The sequence below is a fragment of the Maylandia zebra genome, linkage group LG7 (genome assembly GCF_041146795.1).
Source record: "Maylandia zebra isolate NMK-2024a linkage group LG7, Mzebra_GT3a, whole genome shotgun sequence".
In the NCBI taxonomy this organism is placed as follows: Eukaryota; Metazoa; Chordata; class Actinopteri; order Cichliformes; family Cichlidae; genus Maylandia; species Maylandia zebra.
In genome coordinates this window covers 10,384,326-10,406,018 of record NC_135173.1, presented here as the reverse complement: position 1 = coordinate 10,406,018, position 21,693 = coordinate 10,384,326, and the positions used below count along the sequence as shown (strand labels likewise).

At 39.8% G+C, this 21,693-nt stretch overlaps 1 protein-coding gene across 6 annotated transcripts in view; it reads right to left on the bottom strand.

The window, feature by feature from the left end:
- Positions 1–21,693, bottom strand: part of shank3a (SH3 and multiple ankyrin repeat domains 3a) — a 245,793-nt gene that overhangs the window by 17,303 nt on the left and 206,797 nt on the right. For 5 of the 6 annotated variants that reach the window (XM_076885709.1, XM_076885710.1, XM_076885711.1 and 2 more), the window contains 5 exons: positions 6,105–6,180; positions 4,899–4,943; positions 3,689–3,771; positions 2,477–2,601; positions 2,088–2,223 (listed from right to left, as the gene is read on the bottom strand). In XM_076885709.1, the coding sequence (XP_076741824.1) occupies positions 2,088–2,223; positions 2,477–2,601; positions 3,689–3,771; positions 4,899–4,943; positions 6,105–6,180 (465 nt within the window). The remainder of the gene's footprint in view (positions 1–2,087; positions 2,224–2,476; positions 2,602–3,688; positions 3,772–4,898; positions 4,944–6,104; positions 6,181–21,693) is intronic. The other variant, XM_024803193.2, reaches the window with a different exon arrangement.

Sequence of the window (21,693 nt, the reverse complement as noted above, 5' to 3'; positions counted from 1 at the left end):
CGTTGGCTACAGTAAAGCAGCTTTGGAAAAATTGGTGTGCAAGCCCCTCTGCAACCCACATTAATCCCAAATCCTTGCAGTCATGCGGTCTCACTTAACAATTTCATTAATTAAATATTTATAAAATATTAACAAAGTGCCAAACGCATGATGGGGATGCCAAAAACAAAAACAACCCCAAAACAAAGCAAATAATAACAAGTTACATTAAAAAAAATTAACACCATCTCGGGAAAATCCTTTTCACTTGAGTCTAAGAGTAAAATTAAATGATCAATATTATATTTACATTTGTGCACCAGCAAATTAGCCTAGCTTAGCATAGTTAGTGCTATCAGCAAAAGCCCGAGTGTAGCCCAAGTATAAAACCTTTTCATACCTGTCTGACTTTCTTGTTCACTCAGCTCTTTTCACTCACCATGTGTTTATGCACCACTAATTTATTCAGACATTTAAAGCAGAATTAGTAATTATTCAACTCTGGCTCTCTCCTATAGTGTGTTTTTTATCCTCTCTCCCTCTGCTCTGTTCTCTTCCCCCTAAGCTTCCAACACAATCATCCTGGTTCTGCCTGAGTTTTCTTCTTGTTAAAAGGGAGTTTTTTCTTCCCACTGTTGCCCAGTGCTTGTTCACAGCAGGTAGTCTAACTGTTGGGGTTTTCTCTCTAATACTGTTGTGTTTTTATCCTACAATACAAAGTGTTGTTTTGAATGGGCACTATATAAATAAAACTGAATTGAAATTGTAGGTGTAAATGGCACTTCCCCAGTATTTTCTTCAGAGTCAAAGAGGATGCTCACAAAACCTACAAAAAAAGAAAAACTGCTATTTTTACATTTCAGTTTTTGCATGGATTGTGTTTTTGTCATCGGCATGTTAAATAGTGAGATTTTAGAGGCAGACTTTATCTTTGTGTTGAATTACGTGCAAAGACTGTAGCCTCTCATTAGAGACAAGAATAAGAGAGGTAGTGTCTTTTTTAATCAACTGACACCAGGAAGTACAAAAGATTTCCAAAACCTTCAACTTTTACTTTAATTAAATTACGATTGGTGTAGTCAATTGGCAAAATGGCACCATGATGGGAAGTTGAAAGGTTAAAAAAAAAGCTAATAAGTGGACCTTTCTGGGGTCAAAACATGCTAATTTGACTTCTACATGAATGAATGATACTAAGAGACTGGGTTTATTTAAAAGCGACAAGCATGAGAAATGATATTAAGGCAAGAAAGACAGAAAGAGGAAGAAAGAGAGATTAAGAGACCATTAAGCCCCGAGTAGCAGAATTAAGTTGATACAGTACTGTCCTAGTGAAACTAGGTCAAACTCATTTATCACTGTCTGTATCTCAAAAATCACAAAGGACGTGCACACACCACTCTACCATGCATAAAAGCACACACACAGACGGACACGCTGCAGTGTACACAATTCTGAGGTCATTGTGCCAGGACTGTGTGGGAGCTGAGTAATCTGAGCTGTGGTTGACATGGAAACTACATGAATTTACAGCAGGGAAACGTGGTAGAAATTACCCAGACAATACACACGTATCTCCCTCTGTACACAAAAATCAACATATATGTCTCCATTACCTGATAAAATTAATTTACAAATAACAAACATCGCAACAGGAGCTTCACGTACCATATAAAATATCTCGAAGGGCAATCTAATGTAATCAAGCCATGTAGAATATGTTGTAAATTTATGAATAAGCTTAAAAATCCGTCCATTGTTGCATTAATGGCCTAGATATATCTGAGCCAACGTGTGAATACATTTTGCATATTCAGTGTAGAAAGCTACAACTCCCCCACGCTCTCAACTCTTGATCCCAAAACAATAAGAGCAAAATTTTTTAGTTGTCCACTTTATTCTCCAACTGAAAGGAACAGATGAAAGCGTTTGTCCTTGATACATACCCAAGACTTAACAGAATTGTTTCAAGTGACCAAAACAGTTCCTGAGAATGCATAAGGTCATGTTTTCTCACACATTCCAGCACAACTGATTAATTTACTAGTAATGTTTATAAAATGCCTACTACTGTGTTATGATTTTGCTGAGTACAAATAAGTATGTACCTTTCTTGCGAACAACTTCCTCAGTCTCTGGTTTGCGAGTGACTGAAACCACCTTCATCAGCAGTCTGTTACCCCCTTGGCGGATCAAGGATACCACCTGCTTATGACCCACCTTCACAACATTCACCCCATTTACCTGAGAGAAAATGCACCAACAAAGACAGAACAGGAAGCAAGAAACATACAACTTAGTTCCTGTTTTATTTAAATTTTTTGCTTTTATGCTGATAAAAGCATAGTTAAAGCACTATATTCAGTTACAGAGGGAAATTTACACGATTAAACCATACATTTACTTTGCATTTTCATCTGGATCTATGGACATTTACACTTCTTTCAGGAGTGAAATGTATACAAATCAAGATGAATAATGAGGCAATTTTTATCACCTCAATGAGGAAGTCCCCTGTCCTTAGACCGGCCCTCCAGGCCACTCCTTCCACGTCAACAGACTCCAGATACTGAAGGGCAGGGAACGCCGGGGTGGGAGTGAACTCCTCAATGGGCGTCTCAGCTGGGAAGAAATAGTTTTTAAAAAGTTTTAAACCCACGTCGTCAAATAAAGAAGTATTTATAGCTTCCTTTTGCTTCACTGGAAAGTTAGAACAGATCATGTATCACATGCTCCAAATGCTCCTTTATTTTCCTCTCAAGCAATAATCGCAACAATAATTAAAATTTCTCTTAACCAATTTATTTAATGAACACATTAGCACTGAGTTTATTTCTGCTGCATCTAAACAGTGTTACTGAAGCTTATAGTTCCATACAAACATAATTATTATAGCATGACTAAAAAGCAGACATGCAATACTTAAGAATATTTCGTAAAGTGAGCGGGCTTTCATGTACTCCATTTAATGTTGGAGTGAATCCAGCTAAATCACTGACATATGAGAGCTCTCAGAGGACCACTAAGTGAACTGCAGTGTGTGTGTTTAAGGGTAGTGAGGAGTAAAAGACCGACTGAAAGAGAGAGACGGGCGAGCCAAGACCCACGGTGGTGAGTGATGGAGCAGTAAAGCACACTAAGACTCCCGGCAAGGTGTCTGAAAGGGGTTACCATGGTAACCATGCCGAGCAGGGAGGGAGCTGGCACGTGCGTGAGTAAAACGAATTTGCGGTGATGGAGATGAGTAGAGAGCCGATTTCGGTTAAAGTGCAGAAGGTATGATAATATTTTGAGAGGATAATGAACAGGAAGGATGTGAAGGAGGTGGAGGAGAGCGAAGAGGAACAAAAACAAGAAGAGACAAAGAGGAGAGAGGAGGAGAGAGAGAGTGTAGAGTGTTTCTCTACTAAAACTCAACGCCATGTGCAGGGAACAGATGGGACAGCTAGATGACAGCTCAGCCAAGGATGACACCACCAAAGGGGCCACATGCATTCGCACAAACACATACCCAGAAACCTGAGTGCAACTGAGTACACAAACTGAGTGTTGACCAAAGCTGGTTGTGTTGTTGACTCACACGGTAACAATACTGACTGAGCCGTAGTCAGTGACTCAGATCAACAAGCTACTTCTCAGACCAAAACACTCGCACACCTTGAAAACCTTGTGAATGGCACTGGCGTGTATCTGTATGTGCATCGCTCACCTTTGGCTCCCCGCAGGACAAAGCCAAACCCCTCATTTTCTTTCTTCTGTAAAACAGCATTCTTCTCCTCTATGATATAGTCACTGTGAAGAGAGGAGCAGGGGGATAGCAGGTATGAATCCAACATCCTCCTCACACGGACACAAAGAGAGAGGGGCGAGAGAAAGGGCAGGGGAGTAAAGCGGGTCGGTCGGTGGGAGTTGAGAAGAGGGAGGAGGTGGAGGTGGAGGCGCGCACACACAAACACACACACACATATGCGCACACAAAACCGCACGCGCACACACGTGTACATGTACTTCCTCTCTCAATCAAGTTAAAAGCCAAGCAAGACACCACAGCTCAGGTTTCCCAGGTGCCGCACTAGCATTTTAAGAAAGAAAGCAAGACACACACACACAAACACACTCACAAGTAGAAAGACAGAACATGAAAAAGTGCGCTAGAGAATGAGCAGGTGAGAGAAAGTCCTCATGATTGAAGTATCTATGGGATAAAACCTAAGAGTGAATCAATCTTCTAGCTGATCCTTCAGATGAGACTGCAGCTGTGGAGTGTGTTGAGGGACTTTGTGAAAGAAACTGACAGAGCTGGCTCAGATGTAATACTGTGGCTTGACTAATGGCAGTGGAAACAGTAAGTGAGCAGTTCATAACTGTCTGATTTTTCTGAGAGTTCAGTGGTGAAGGCAGGTAGGCGGTGTTAAGCTGAGGTGCTCATGCATATGTTTTTAAAGCCTGTGAGCAGAAAGTAGAGTTAGTAAAGCAGCAAAGCAAATATCTGCAGTATGGATTGTTGTGTGAAGATTAAATCAAAATTTCTGATGCCCAAAGATGTGAAATGAAGGAAGGGAGTTAACTAAAAGATATTTTAATCATGCCTTATGATAAACGGTAACATAAAATTTTTAATAGAAAGGAAAATTGAAGAAAGGTGGCCTGAATAATGCAATATTCCTTAACTCAAATCTAATAAATCTAATAAATGTTCCATTCTTTTAACAGCACAGACTGAGGGGGACTGCTCACACTTTACACCCTGAACGCCTTTACAAAATCTATTAGCTTTACAGAATTTTGAAAGTTTCAGCAGTATCATTCATCTTTCCTGACAGAAGATGCAGATCTAGAAAGGGCTGTGGTTCAGGTTGCAACTCAGTGGGTGGCTGCAGAGTCATTAGCTTAGTTACACTCCACTTTCTCAGACTTACCCAGAGCTCCTGCTGCTGGAGCCAGGAGAACCATAACAAACCTTTCTGCAGGAAGGAGGTCAAAGATTTGGTTTCATAAAGAGATATGAAACCACTTATGCACTAATTATTATGCACAGGAAAATGAGTTGGTTAAGCACCACTAAGATACTTTGCTTCAGTCCAAACCCTTTTATCTGGTATGCTTCCATCTCTGCTCTATGACACGAAATACTGCATTAATGCAATGTGCTCGCTGTCCTTGTTCAGAACATCTACCCGCCTACATAACTCGATAAAGAAAAAATACTCACTTTTCACATATCAACGGTAAATGTTTCCTCAAAATAGACCTGTCCTTTGACATTTGCAATTCTAATATTCTGCAGACAATAGCTCGGATGAAGAAACTCAAATATAACTCAAGTGTGTGTCCTTCGTGTGCAAGTGGTACTTTACTGACTTCAAGGAACTTTAATTTGTACTTCAGAGCCTCTGAACAGAAACAGAACTATGTTTAGTTATAGTTAGCACCCATTCTAAAACAAAAACGTATATGCAGACTATCACAGGTTCACAGCTTTAGTAATGGTAACTCAAAAAGTCTGTGGCTGTGGAAACAGAAGCAACACTTACTTTGACTAAAACCTAGATTGCAAGGAGATGACATTTTATGAAAGGCAAAGGAAGCAGGTCGAAACAATGCTCGTGCAGACCAGCTCTGTGTCTCTAACCGATAAACTGTGGCATTAGAGTGAGAATTTGCATGACAACAAAATGCTCAGCTAGTACATCTAATTTGGAAGAGAGGGATCACTCACACTCTGTACATAATAAATGTCATCTCGAGATTTGGACAGGATAACAAAACTTAAAAAAGAATAAAAGATTAGATTATGAAGAAATTCAAGTGAATCAAAATTGATGAATGTGAAGACAGACATAAATGGAGAGTATGTGCTATGCATGCATAGTGAACACCCTTACATACAGACAGTATAAGAGAGTTATGTAATATCATTTGTGTGCATTTTAGAATCAGAACTGTGTGCACTAGCAGGATCATGCCTTTAGATGGCAGCACCTCTACAGCACAAATGAACTTCACTGACCCTGTTAAGACAAGGAAACCGTGTGTGATATGACCAGCAGTACAGTGCAATGAGCAGTACAATATACACTACTAGACAATGCTGTAGGATGCTAGCTCAGAGTTAGAGGTTGTACCTGTATGAGGTGAAGTTGTCGTAAGATCCCACAGTGTAGTGTCTGAACAGTCTCTTAGTGCGGTCCTCCCGTGTCTCTGTAAAATAGATTTAAAGGATTGGTTGAGTGATATACTTTTTGATGCTATAAAAACATATATTGGAGGTAACTGATCTACCTACAAGGTCATATAGACCATTAAACACTTACATCATCAAACTGCCTAAATTATTACTATGATTTAATAACAGATGTTCAAGTGAAGTGTGTTGTCTTAAAAGCCACATTGCCAGTGTATACAGATCTCCGTAAATAAGCTGAAATTAAAAATATCCCAATAATGCTTTACTTGAATATGTTTTAGGAAGTACACAGTTGATTTTTTTAAATCAGATTTAGTCCAGCTAATGACTTTATACAAATCCACAAGATTCCAAAAATGTCAAGGCTGTGTCAGCCCCAGTTCTTAGCATGTTAGTATAAAAATGTCAGTAATAATCTAATTCGATGAGCACAGAGAGGAATTAAGCTACCACAGAGAAGCAATTATCATTAACATGCTTCATTTATCATAGAGTATAATTGTTCTATGGTAATTTTTTGCTTTTGAAACAGTGAAGTAATTGCCTAATTCTGCCCTCAAAGTGTTTCTTTTAAAGGCAAATGTGTTTGATTAGACGCTCATTGAATACTGTGTGTGTATGCACCGTGTGCATGTGGTTTCTGTCACTATATGTGATGTTATCCTATAGGAGTGCTGATGCCCTTTTTCTATCCCAATAATACACAGCACAATACATCTCCACTAAACAGCCGATTGGCTGACTAAACACTGCACGGCACACACAAGCTCTTAATTGGACGAGGCTGTGAAAGCAAGAGTGGTGTTGATGTGAGACACACAGCATGTTCCTATGACTTTGCTTGGCAAACTTGGTCGCATGCTTGCCTCCTGTCGCTTTACTTTCCAATACAGGCAAACGAGAGAAGATGTATATGTGAAAAGGAAAAAGAAGACTCGCAAAGAACGAAAATGGAAAGAGGTCAAAGTGAGTGAGCAGTCTTGAACTGGCTGGCATCTCCAGATCCACTTTATCCTGTCAATCTGATTCACTGTGTGAGTGACCGACTGTCAGCTGAGAACAACTTGAAGCTTTGATAAGTGCATCCACTGACACTTGGTGACACGGCAAAAGGGCAAAAAATGAAAAGGGATTTAGCAGCAGTTAACTTTAACCTCTTAGCCACTGTTTTTACTCTCTGACCTTCCTCTTCATTTTTTATATCTGCGTTTTCACAATTATCTTGTTTGCCTGAACATGCCTGTTTTTCATAATCAAGCTGTGCTCTATGAATCTGAATCACTCTGAATCTTGCAGATTTGTTTCAGCATGATTCCAACTGCGTGGCTTTCTTCATCCTTTGTATGTTAGAATGAGTGTTAATCTGAATGTCTTTTTCAGCTCAGGTGAGAAATGTAATTAAATAAATTCTCTGAATTCTCTGACACCAAATAAAAAGCCCAGTCAACTTAAAATGTATAGAGTTCAAAATATCCAACTAAAATACAATTACTGTACAGTGTACATCTATCAATTAAAGTAAAGGGAAAAGAAGGGTGAGTTGGTATTTTCTTTAGGTTAGAAGGTTACTCTACATCCGGTCTGGGGAGGAAAGACATGGCATTTTGTTAGCACAGCCTGTCAAAGGTAAGTCGTAATGAAAAAAGAGGTGATATTTGGGGAGAAAGTCATAGATGAGTCAGGACTTGTCTTCTCCCACACCTTCAGAGGCTTTCTTTTAGGGCTAGACTCAGCTTTCATGCACACATACACGTACCAGTTGAATATGAATAAGAGTTATGGCTAATGACAGACTTTCATGTATCTTAGGTTCTGTATTTATATATTAAGTGACCACATGATTTGCCTACACACTTATTCACAAGGGCTCAACACAGCAGGTAGCTCTGCATGTTTGATTGGGTAGATTTTTGTGCCAGATGCCCTTCCTGAGACAAATTCCTTAGGAGTTGCACACACACATTATTTGTGTGTGTGTGTGTGTGTGTGTGTGTGTGTGTGTGTGTGTGTGTGTGTGTGTGTGTGTGTGTGTGTGTATAAAAAGTAGGTTGCACTTTGGCCAGATTAGGAAACAGGTCCATGGTCATGGCATTACGGCTGTCATGAATAAAAAGAGGACCAAGAATGGACCCTTGTTGAACACCCACAATAATGACAACATGACCGTAACACAATGATCGACATCAATACAAGCTATGTCTACAGAAAACACAGCATAATATTAATGACTATCAAGGGCTTCAATAATGACGTAATTGAAATCCTGATTGCTCAACGTGTAACAATATTAGACACTACATTTTTGTAATGGTAAACCTTTTTAGACTTGCAGAGTTAATGAATTTTATCTGATGCGTAAGCCAGCAGGGAAGTGATGAACTTGCAATGGATCGAAAATGTAAATTATTTTCATCCAGTGGTCATCGATGTCGTACGCAAAAGCTGTTCCTGCTGGGCACTTGTTTGTTTAGTAATGGTTTAGCTAAGAAGACTGCATTTGTTTGTTTGAATAGTGCTTGAAAGCAACAGATGCAGCATTTGTATTTCTGTTTCTACTAGAGTGTGCGCATCTAAGTTTGTGTGTGTATGTGTGTTTGTGCACCATGTGTACCATGTGATACGGTCCAGAAGTGTGAAATGCAACTTATTCATCACAACTGTCATGTACAGCCCAGGAGCATCTAAAGACAGGGCCCTCATAGCAGAGATAACCTCCAATATACTTCCATCTATCACAGACCCATACACACAAAAGCAGAAAACAAAAGATGAGACACAGGGCTCCACTGTAAACAAAAAGCTATTATCATTTTTATTATGTATTGAATCTATACATATAGATTCATTTTAATATTAAATCTATATGTAGAGACTCAATTGCTCGGTAAGGCAAATATCTTATAAGCCAATCCAACAGCCGCACCTCAGTGCATTTAGGGATGCTGACATGGTCAAGACAACCTGCTCTAACCAATTCTAACCTGCTTTAGTTGTAACAAAACATCATAGAAAGCAAATGTGATTTCAGTTCATTTTAAATGTGGATTGGTTATTGGTGCCAGATGGGCTACTGGGATTTTTCCCACGCAACTATCTCTAGGGTTTACAAAGACTGGTCTGAAAATGAGAAAATACCCGGTGAGCGACAGTTCTCTGGGCGAAAATGGCCAGACTGCTTTGAGCTAATAGGAAGGCAACAGTGACTCAAATAACCACTTGTTACAACCAGTGTTTGCAGAAGAACAGCTCTAAATGCACAAAATATTAAATCTTGAAGCAGATGGGCTGCAGCAACAGGAGACCACACCAGGTGCCACTCCTGTCAGCTGAGAAAAGGAAACCAAGGCTACAATTCACACTGTCTCGTTAAAATGGGAAAATGGACGATTAGAAAAATGTCGCCTGGTCTAATGAGTCTCGATTAGATGGGCAACATTAAGATGTTAAGGTCAGAATTTGGGTTAAACAACATGAAAACGTGGATACATCCTGCCTTATATCGTCAGTTCAGGTTGGTGGTAATGGTGGTATAATGGTGTCGGGGTGTTTTCTTTGAGCCCCTTAGTACCGATTGAGAATAATTACACTCCACAGCCTACCTGAGTATTGTTGCTGACCATATCCATCCCTTTATGGTTACAGTATACCCATCTTTTGATGGCTGTGTCACAAAGCTCAAATAATCTCCATCTGGTTTTGTTAATTTAAAATTGAATGCACTACTTTCTCTCTCTGAAGACAAATGTGGTCTAAAACAGAGAGACCTCTGAATGCTTTTTTAATAACAGAGATATAGAGAGACAAGGACATTTTCAGTAGAACAATGTTGGTTTCAAACCAAATTCTACTTTTTGGAGATATCATTGAAATTCAAGTGAAACATCCAGTTCCAAAATTAAACTGTAACGTCATAGTATTAAAAAAACAAAGAAAAAGAAATAGAGGAAGGTCATTTCCCTTTGAGAACATAAAAAAAACTTGACCTCTGAATGCTTTTTAATAAAACAGAAATCAAAAGCGAGGGACATTTTCATTTGAACAATGTTCGACATCTGGTAGCAGAAACACATTTTGCCTGGATTGCCTCTTGAATAAAACAATGTGGGCAAAATTTAAATGGTAAAATTTGGCTAAAGTCAAAGTTCCTTTTGATTTGCCCAGTGGATAGAGATTCATCTGATCTCTGTCACAAACTGAAATGACTTATTGAACTTGCTGCAAAAAGTTTATGGAGAAAAACAAAAACAGAAAGTTTGAGAAGTACTGTAGTACTAGTACTGTTTAGCTTTCAAGCTTTTCACCTTAATAATAATAATAAAAATGATAATGGTAATAATAATAATAATGACAACGATAATAACAATAATAACCACACTGAATGAAATCAAATGTTGTCTCAATGCGTACCTTGGAACCAACGTAAAGTTGAACCATCAACTCTAACAGGACTAATATAGTCTAACGTTCTAGGACAGTAAAATCCAAAGTGCCTACAGCCTGCACTGTTTGATGAAGTCTTCTTCTGACATATGCTCTGTTAAAATATCCTGTTAGTGAAGTCATCTTGGTACAGTAATGCAATAAAGTAAGATTTATTAAACCACTTTCAAAAAAACGTAACTAATCAGGGTAAAAGTTGATAATAGCACTTCTACCCTATAATTTGAGCAGAAATATAGATGTTTTTACTATCAAAAATATATGAAGGGTGGTATTGACTGAAAGTTTTTTTTTGTGTGTTATGAGTGATCATCTGTTGAGATGAAAGCATATTTTACACATCAAGCGATAAGTCACGCTTTCTGTAACACTGTTAACATGCTACATCTTTCCCACTTCTCTATTCTGGACAGACTGCAACACCTTTGCTGTCCTTGTCTGAAGGACGCCAGAGTCCCATCACACATACACGTGGACTCACACACACACACGCGCACAAACACAGTGTCCACGCTGAATGGGAATTAACCTATGCTGTTTTAATACTGATAAGAGCTGCACACAAACATTCAAACACATCCACACAAACACACACACTTATCAACTAAGCCCCATTGACTTTTTAATTCTTCCCTGCCACTCTCCCACTCATGTCTACTCTCCTCTTTCTGTCTCCTCATAATTTTGTTTCTTAACCTCTTAAACCTGGTGTATAGGAGAAGAAAAACAGTGTTTAAAATAAAAATAAAAAAATGTTTAAAAAAAGAGTTGCGAGGAGAAGCTTGTGGAAATCTCATTCTCTTTTGTGCTGTCACACAATGTGTCTGTCACTGCACAGATCCAACAGGGAGTTGCTGGAGCATGCAGGTGGATACAAGGCTAACTGTCCTCAGTATAGTGGACAGGCCAATGTCTTCATTTTCTTTTTCGCTCTTCTTCCTTAGTGCTATCTTCAGTAAGAGTTTTGAAAGAAAGGCGAACGCTTTTATTCTTCATGGAGTGAAATTAGTCACAGTTAATATATAGAAGTGTGAAAAAGAGGAAGGAAAAGAAAACAGCATAAAAGAGAGGCTGGAAGTGGACGCTGTGCCAGTTTAATATTTATCTGCTATGTACATATAAGGGATACACACAAACACTGCTCAAGGTTAGAACTCCAGGGTAGTATTCAAAATGAGAAGTGACACAACTCTCACTGTTTAATGTTGTTTACTGTTGACTTGACCCTGCGAGAGCGACAAATTACAGCTAATAGCTTCATTATTTTATAGTCCATCAGAAGCGCTACGAACAAAAATCAGCTCTTTTTGAGTTTAATTCAAACTGAACATTACATTTCTGTTTCTTCATGTGAAGCACTCAAGTGGTGAAACAGATGGTGGCTTTTATTTCTAAGATACCAAAGCAAAGAGTGTGTTTTGGCACGAAAACCCAGTTTGTGCCACTGACAGCCAGTCATCAACCAAAGAAAAGAAAAGAGAAATCCAACAAACGAAACAAACAACAAAACTTTCATCAGGACAGGAATGATCCTCAAGCATCATTTTAATCCATCACGAATTTAATATAGCTGTTTTGTTTGAGTGCAGCATAAACAGACAGGCAAGTCGCTTTTTATGAGATGTACAGTGTTAAACCAGCTGTGCTCTTATTAGTGATGTGAGTTGCAGGTGCCAAACACACAAACACCAGGGTCCAGCATAATGTTATGATGCCAACAATTTTGCTCCCGAAGAACAATTTTTCATACTCGTAACAGGATACACAGAAGAAAAAGTTGTGTTTTGTTATAATTTTGTTACAGTGATGACATTTTCATGTTAGCTGACTAATATAAAGCCTGAGCCTTTCAGACACCAACAGTATTGCAGGATTCATTTCCTTAGATTTTTTCCCTGTAGTCTTCCGTTTCCTTTAAAAGCCAGTTAAAATCTTTTTAAAAGAATGTTATATAAATAAAGTTTTATTTACTTACTTTACTGTGGTCAAGTTTAACTTGTGCATGGAAAGGGAGTGAGGTGAAACATCAACACTTGATGATAACCTCAGACATTAGCTGCAGTTGACAGATTAGATATTTTTTTAATATTCAGCATCAGTTTGCTACAAATATTGTCATGGTCCTGGGCCATGTTGGCCCAGTATTCTTAGTTTTTGTGTGTTTTTGTATTTTGTTCCCTATTTATGCCTTGGTTCCTAGGTTATTTAGTTAAGATGTTCCTTATTTGGTTACCTCCTGTGTGCCCCTCTGTGTATTTATGAGCTCTCGTCTCTCCTTGTGTTTTATTCCATGTTTCCCCAAGCCTGTTATGTCTGTGTTCTCCTCGTGCTCTCTCTCCTCCTGTCTGAACCTCTGTGTACTTCCTGTTTTACTTTGACAGTCTCTCGTCAGTATGCGTCATGTTGTGTTCACGCCTGCCCTGTCTCGTTATGATTATCTGTGTCAGCTGTGTTCCCCGTGTGCTCCCACTTCCCTCGTTAACCCTCTGTGTATTTATGTGCATATCTCCATCAGGTCAGTGTCGCGTCGTCAATGTCTTCTCCCCGAACCTGTGTGTCTTTCTGTGTTCCCACGGTTTTCTGTTAGTATTCCCAGTTTAGTTCTGTTCCTTTGTGAAACCTGCAATAAAGCAGTGATTTTGAGTTCAGTTCCTGCCTCCGTGAGTTTTGCGTTTGGGTCCTCATCTGCCTCCACACAGCCGGTTCATGACAAATATGACCTTCACATAGGATTTCTGTCTTCGCCATGGTAGAGTATATGCTAGAACATGTAGATGTGGGCCTACGAAGCTCTGCATAGCACCTATGGTCAACTGAGGCATGCTAGATGGGTGTCTGAAATGGTGCAATAGTAAAAAAAAAAAATGGAACTGGAGAGTGTGGCCAGAGGCTGTTTATGAACACCAGTTCAACAGTCTTTGTTTAGCATGGACAGTCACAGTCTAACAACGCGCTTTGATAAGAATTCGACAATGGCATTGAAATACCAATGATTATAGGGAGAAAGACAGATGAGATCAAGTGATGGCAACAGTATAGGAAAAGAGTTCATCATCAAGTATCCAGTGAAACTTTTGACCATTTTGTTGAGTTCTTGCGAGTCAAAATGCCACATCTTCTGTCGCTTACTTTAATGAGAAGAGCGAGCCGTTTGAATATTTGATCATCATGACATAAATAATAAACAACAACAGAGTCTAAAAATAGAAATACAAAACAAATATCTGATAATAGAAAAAAGCTTTTCCACTTTTGGAAGAAAGTAGGTCTGCAATGAGGAGAAGACTGACAGCAAGAACAAAGGAAAATTTAACAAAAGATAACAATTCTTTAAGAATGACAGTGAGTGACAACTGGAAAACTTTTAATTAGTTATTTTTGGTAAATTTTTAAAATTGTTACCTAACAAATAGTTTGATAGCCTGATGATTGAACTTTTTTCCTGCTCTGTATTAAGCTTTAAGTCACATTTAAATGTGCAGCGTAGTGAGCATCCTCTTCTAAAAATGGAAGCAGTAGTACGCTAGCAGACACCATCCTTTTTTCTACTACATTACTCCGTATGCTGAGTCACATTGGAAGTTTCTCACATTTGCAAAAATGGGCTATTTCAGTCTTGAAAAGAGTGTTTACATCTAAACGGTGCTCAGTGCAATGAAACTTACCCCAGAAAAGGTCATAATACGAGGAGTTGCTTTGCTCTGTCTTCACAACTGTGACAACTCCATCTATCCTGCTACACAGCACAGGCAAATCTGACACCATGACTGGACAACAGTCCATTTTTCAATTCCACCTTTCAGCCTCGCTAAGACCTGAACAAGAAGGTTGTCTCTCCACTCTGTCATTTGAATCCCTGAGACAAGCTGAACTCCCGCTCATCTTCTCGTCTTCACCTTGAGGCGATTAAAAGCAATCCCGAAAAATCCATTTCATGCAGAAAAACTAGTGACAGCTGTTTCCTCAGCACCATTTTCCTTTCTTCGTTTTAACAAGGAAACAGGAATTCCTGGACAAGTAGCACTAAACTGCGTGTAACTGTCTGTGGCCTCAGTGTCCTCTTCTGTTTTAGCCTCGAGCAAACAACTCCAGCATATCTCTGCCTTTCTGCTGTCTTTCTCCTCCTCCTCTGCCTCAGAATTGGTTGCTTTGTTAAAGAGCCTTCAGAGAGCTTGCTGTTACCACGTAAGTGTCAGAGGCAGAGGCCGACGCCTATAAATACCTCAGTTCTATCAAAAGCCTTGAATAATTCAATCAAATTCAGTCAACAACAGGCAACTACTGTATAAGACCCTCAAACGCTGTGATGCACGCCGCAGTACACTTTTGAGTCAAGGTCAGGACGCTATCACTCATACAGACACACAAACATCCCCAAAGGGAGCTGAACAGCTTACTTTATAAACAAAAGACCAATGTAATGTGAAACATCTTTGGGCTGGAGTAAATAATAAAAGAGATTCAGAATTTCTATTATGTAGCTCCGTAGGAGAGTGAGAGAGGGATGCCGAGTGACACAAACTGAAGAGAAAGACAGTGAAATATGGTGAAAGAGGAAAACAAGGATGATTATTCTATCGAACCGCCTCTCATTTCTTTATATCTTCTGGGCGAAAGTGGCTCAAGAGTTGGGAGTTCGCCTTGTAATTGGAAGGTTGTCGGTTCGAGCCCCGGCTTGGACAGTCTCGGCCGTTGTGTCCTTGGGCAAGACACTTCACCCATTGCCTACTGGTGGTGGTCAGAGGGCCCGGTGGCGCCAGTGTTCCTCAGTGCCCCAGGATGGCTGTGACTACAATGAAGCTTGCCATCACCAGTGTGTGAATGTGTGTGTGAATGGGTGGATGACTGTTTGTGTAAAGCGCTTTGGGGTCCTTAGGGACTAGTAAAAGCGCTATACAAATACAGGCCATTTACAATATCTTACTAGGAAACTGGGAAGTGCCTGAAATTCAGAAACACATACGGAAATACATGATATAAAGTATACCTTTACTGCACTGGCAGTGTAATTGTGATCATTGTTAATGACATTTTTGCCAATATGACAAGATCCCCAACACCACTTGTGGACCAAACCAAGAGAGAGCCTCCGCTGTTTTCCAGATGACACTATACTGAGTTGTACCTCGCTCCTGACCTCCACTGATATAATGATAATGATTTGAACCAAATATTTAAAATTTCTCACTTCAATTGCTTCATAAGACCTGTTAACACTGATTTTTAGTACAGTTCTTATGGCATACCTCAGCCTTTTCTCCCTGTTTGCCTTCTTTAAGAATGGCTTTTTAACAGCCACCCTTCCACTGAGACCGTTTCTGATGAGGCTTCACAGGACAGTAGATTGATGTCCAAAGAAAAACTTTGAAAGACTTCCAGAAAGCCAGTGAAACTGCTGTTTAAAACCACTTTGAAAAATTAAAAGAAAGTTTTTCTCCTTTAAAGCAAAATAGAAAGAGGGCTGGAGCAAGACTGTTGTAGCACACCACAATAATGACACCCAGTGGGTATCAAGTCATGGCAGTGAAAGGATTCATGGAAAAAAAGCAACTCAACCAACAATCTACAGATGACTTTAAACAACCACAGGTGAACAGTGTCTGAGAGCCGCCACGACACTGTGAAATAGACTAGACTTTCAGAAGAGTGCCTTAACCCGTCGATGTGTGTATGTGCATGTTTACTTTTGTGTGCGGACATGCGCGTGTGTACAAGCGAGTTTGCGCTTGTGACCCGCTCTCATCCAGTGCAGCCCCTGTCAGATGTAATATGTCTCTGCTCGACTGTCAGCCCTGCTTCAGCTTTGATTCATTGTTCAAATAGCATCGCCATCTATTATGATTTGATATGGATCTGTCCTCCAGAGAGAGATGGCTCAACACACTCGACTGACTTCTGATGAAAAGTACAGATAGTGGCCATCACTCTGTGGCGAACAAACAAACACAAGAGCCCTGCACACACTCACTGGACACTTAGTGTAATTTTTTTTTCCAGAGTTAAATGGTAGGACTTCTCTTGAACTGCCAGTCTATAACACTGACTCAGCTAAACTTTAATACCTAAGACATGCCTTCCAACCTGTGGTTTATTGTCTCTCCCTCTCTCTCTTTCTCTCTCGCTAATAAGATGGATTAGTTGGCTATGCTAATCTATCTGCTGACTCGAGACAATAACTTAAGTGCGTGCGTGTGTGTAAGCATAAAGGTTTAAAAAAGCCTGTCCATTTGAATGCACACGCACAGCTCTGTCGTGTCAGCATTTGCATACTCACTCTGCATTTTACAAGTTGTCACCAGAGAGTTACTGACTGAACTCACTATGTAATTTGTAATCTGGGCCTGTACCGACTAATTTATGGAACCATGAGGGAAACGAAAGGGGTTTGTCATTGAAAGGTGAATGCTTTTTCTGTTATGAGCTTGCTCAGTATCGCACTGAAATTACCGACTGTAATAATATTAACTCAAAGTTGTAGAATTGTCGCTATAATAAATCACAACAACGCATGGACAAGGTGACCAAGAGTGCTTAAGGACACCAATAAGAGCAAACTATTTATGCTCAAATGGCTATCCTATGTATTCTTAAGCTTTGTGGTTTTCATGATTTAGGATTAGACTGAGCTGGCTCAGAAAAATGGGATGCAGCTTATCAATTAAGTAGCCTCCCTTTGAGGTGACACTTGAGGTTACCCAAGGTCACAGCAGACAGACCTTTTCTCAAAAATAACCTGTTAAAGTTTTTTGCTTTACTGCCACTGATTAGGTACCATTAAGCTCTTCTCTTTCTTTCCTTTCTTTCCTTAAGCCTAGAGCACACATGGTTTATAAAACTGTATAAAATAAAGGTGGGGTGTGGGAGGTGTGGGGGGGTTGAAGACAGCGACTCCTTGTCTCCTGCAGCAAGCAGAGGGAAGAGTGTGATAAGAAAGAAGGTGCTACCAACATGTCTTCAGCCTGACTGGCCTTGTTAACACACAAAAACATTCATATTTATTGTGTTAGGGTGACACTCAAGGTGTGAAGGGCGAAGACTGGCCCTGTCCTTGAAATGCTGATAACATGAAAAACTGAAAAGACAGGAAAAAAAAACATACAGGGAAAAGGTAAGATTACAGAATGAAAGAGAAAGGGAAGGAGAAACAAGCTGTAATAGTCCTACAACACTCTCATGAGGATACAATATGTACTGTATTCATGAATTTTATATTTGAATGTGATGAAAGGCTTTTCCAGAAAGAGGAAGCCATTTAAACATGTAAAAAAAAAATCTGCTTAAGTGTATTTGGGATATTGCTGAATGCTGTGAAATAAAATAAAGTAACAGCTGACAGTAGCAAAACAGATGCCGGTACATCTTTCCTAATGAAAACTAAAGCTGAAGCTGATCAGCAGCTGATGTCCTTGAGCTCCAACTGTTCATTTTCAAAGCAGAGCGATGCATTGAAAGAACAGGCTTCATACATACGGCATAAGTGGCGCTCACTTCAAGGGCGTAGATTTGGCATTGGTGGGGACGGATGATTCAACCACCGAACCCTGCCCCGTTTCTTTTTTTTTTTAATTTTTGGCTTTGCTTCTTGATAAAAAAAGAGAAATATACTTGCCTACATATGCTATTCTACATGCTTTTAAACCATTTAAAATTACAATTAATGGTTTTATGTGTGAATTATATAATGTTAAATTACTATTAAACAAATGACTGACTAAGTATTTTAGACTTTAGTTTACTTGAGCCATATTCCATATAAATCAGGTATCATACAAAAATAAAAATAGCTTCAAATACAGTCAAGACAATAAAAGAATATAACTTTAAGGACTTAACAACATTACTTCATTTATAGTGCACCAACATCTCTTATACAGGGTGGCCATTTATATGGATACACCGTAATAACATCATCATCATCATCATCACCTTTATTTATAAAGCACTTTAAAACAACCACAGCTGACACAAAGTGCTGTACATTGGAACTGTAAATTAAAATTACATGAGATATAAATAAAAACAAAATAAAAGAAGAGTGAAACCATTAATTAAATACTACAGGACTACAGAGCGCACCTGATTAAAAGCCACATGCTCTAATTGTAGAAAGAAAACCGTATGCGTTTCACTTGTAATATGAGATATTTACACAGAAATATTACACGTGAGGATTTTTAACGTTTAATTTAACATAAACATGGTAACATAAATGGCCTGCATTTGTATAGCGCTTTTCTAGTCCATAGGACCCCAAAGCGCTTTACACTACATTCAGTCATCCACGCATTCACACACACATTCACACACTGGCGATAGCAAGCTACATTGTAGCCACAGCTGCCCTGGGGCGCACTGACAGAGGCGAGGCTGCCGGACACAGGCGCCACCGGGCCCTCTGACCACCAAACACGGGGTTAGTATCTTGCCCAAGGATATTTGGCATGCAGCCAGGATGCAGCCTGGGATCGAACCACCAACCTTCTGATTAGTGGCTGACCTGCTCTGCCACCTGAGCTACAGCCACCCACGTTAATAACATAAACGTTATGGCAACATACAAAAATACATACTGCAAATGCTTTTTTTCCCTCGAACAGCGCCTGTAACACGGCTACCTTTAAGTATACGTACGTATCGGTAACACACAAATTGCGTTGCTTATGGGTTTTTTTACGGAACAGTGCACAAACAACATTACAACATCTCTTAACGACCGATAAAAATATATACCGTATATATACTACTTATCATTTTGATTGGTCTACTGTTACCAGGCAAAATGTTTTTGGCCGCATGAAAAAAAATATGCATCAGCCGCACGTCAGTATAAGCCGCAGTGTTCACAGTGTGGGAAAAAAGTAGTGGCTTATGACCCGAAAACTACGGTACTTCAAATAAAAGAGAAACTAAGTCTCACTGAGGTTAAAAGCCAAGGAATAAAAGTGGGTTTTAAGACGCGATTTAAAAGTGAAGGGGCCTCTCTAACGTGCAAGGGCAAATTATTCCATAATTTTGGAGCCACGATAGAGAAGGCCCTGTCCCCTCTGAGCTTCCTCCTGGATCTCGGTACCTCCAGGAGCAGCTGGTCAGCTGACCTGAGAGACCGACAGGGTGTGTGGGGATGAAGAAGTTCAGAGAGGTACGGTGGGGCAAGAGTTTAAAAACAAACATGAGAATTTTTAAATTAACTGTAAAAGACACAGGCAGCCAGCGCAGAGAGGCTAGCAAGGGGGTTGTATGCTCTCTTTTTCGAGTTCCTGTTAGGGGAGTCGTGCAGCCGCATTTTGAACCAGCTGCAGACGTGAGAGCAATGACTGACTGACCCCCACATAAAGTGAGTTACAGTAGTCCAGGCGGGAAGAAATAAAAGCATGGATCACTGTTTCAAGGTGCTGCCTCGAAAGAAAAGATTTTACTCTTGCCAGTCGCCTTAAATGATAAAAACTGGACTTCACCACTGCTCTGATTTGGTTGTCCAATTTAAAATCACTGTCCAACTTAAAACCAAGGTCAGTAACAACAGGCTTAAAATAGACTTCCAGGGATCCTAAAACAACAGAGGAGGACTCACAGGGACCACTGGTTCCAAACACCAACACTTCTGTTTTCTTTTCATTAAAATTTAAAAAGTTTAGAGCCAACCAAGCTTTAATGTCATCTAGACATGTCAAGAGAGGTTTTATGGAGATGCCATCCTTGTGTTTTAGTGGCAAATAAATTTGGCAGTCATCTGCATAACAATGAAATGAGATCCCATGCCTTCTAAGGATGGAACCCAGAGGCAAGAAATACAGTAAAAAGAGCAGTGGCCCTAAAATTGAGCCCTGTGTGCATGACAGAGAAGCAGAAGATGATTCGGAACCGAGAAGGCTGACAGAGAAAGTTCTATCTGACAAATAAGACCTAAACCAATTAAGTGCAGTGCCACCAATACCCTCTACAGCATTTAATCGAGAAATTAGAATATTGTGGTCTACTGTGTCAAAGGCAGCAGTTAGGTCAAGCAAGACAAGAACAACATGGTTACCAGAATCACATACCAGAAGGATGTCATTAAAAACCCTTAATAATGCAGATTCTGTGCTGTGAAGGGTTTTAAAACCTGATTGAAAAACCTCAATGCCATTATCATCTAGAAAATCTTTCAGTTGACTAAAAACAATTTTCTCTAAAACCTTGGAGAGTAAAGGCAGCTTGGAAAAAGGCCTATAGTTCGCTAAAACTGTGTGATCAAGGCCAGTTTTCTTAAGCAGTGGCTGCACTACTGCATGTTTGAAATTTTCAGGAACCACACCAGAAGACAGACTGCTGTTAATAATGTCAAGGACATACTGTTGTATACTAGAAAAAATTTCTTTAAAGAATTGTGGAGGGAAAGGATCCCGAAGGGAACCTGTGGGCTTAATATGGCGAACCACATCCTCTAAAGTGGAGAGCATCACAAGCTCAAACTGAGTAAAAACAGCAGTGTAAGGGAAAGAGACAGAGGGGTCAGAGTCGGGAGGTGTAATAAGAGCCCTGGTGGTGACAACCTTTTCAATAAAAAAGTTCAGAAAATCATTGCAAATCTCAGGAGAAACTTCCAAACAAACATTCAGTGGCGTATTAAGAACAGTGTCAATGGTCCTAAACAACACACGTGGGTTATGACAGTTGGAAGAAATAATATTTGCAAAATATTCCCTTTTTGCCTCTTTAACAGTGTTCTGGTAGCGATGCCAGCAGTCTTTGAGAATTTGAAATGATACGTGCAATTTATCCTTTTTCCACCTCCATTCTGCTCGACGACATTCCCTCTTAACAGCACGACTGCTCTCATTAAACCAAGGCTCAGGTTTAGCCTTGGGCTGCCTGGTTTTTAAAGGAGCCACAGAGTCCATGATTGTTTGTAAGCAAGAATAAAACCAGGAATTGAGCTCTTCTGTGTCAGAGGAAACAAAGTCAGAAGGGCCACCGAGCTGATTAAAAGCAGCAGAAAACTGCGCGGCAGTGGAGGGGTTAATAACACGACAGCACCGAGTAGCAGCGCCAGATTTAACTGCAGTATATGTCACACCAACGTTGAATAACACAGGCATATGATCTGA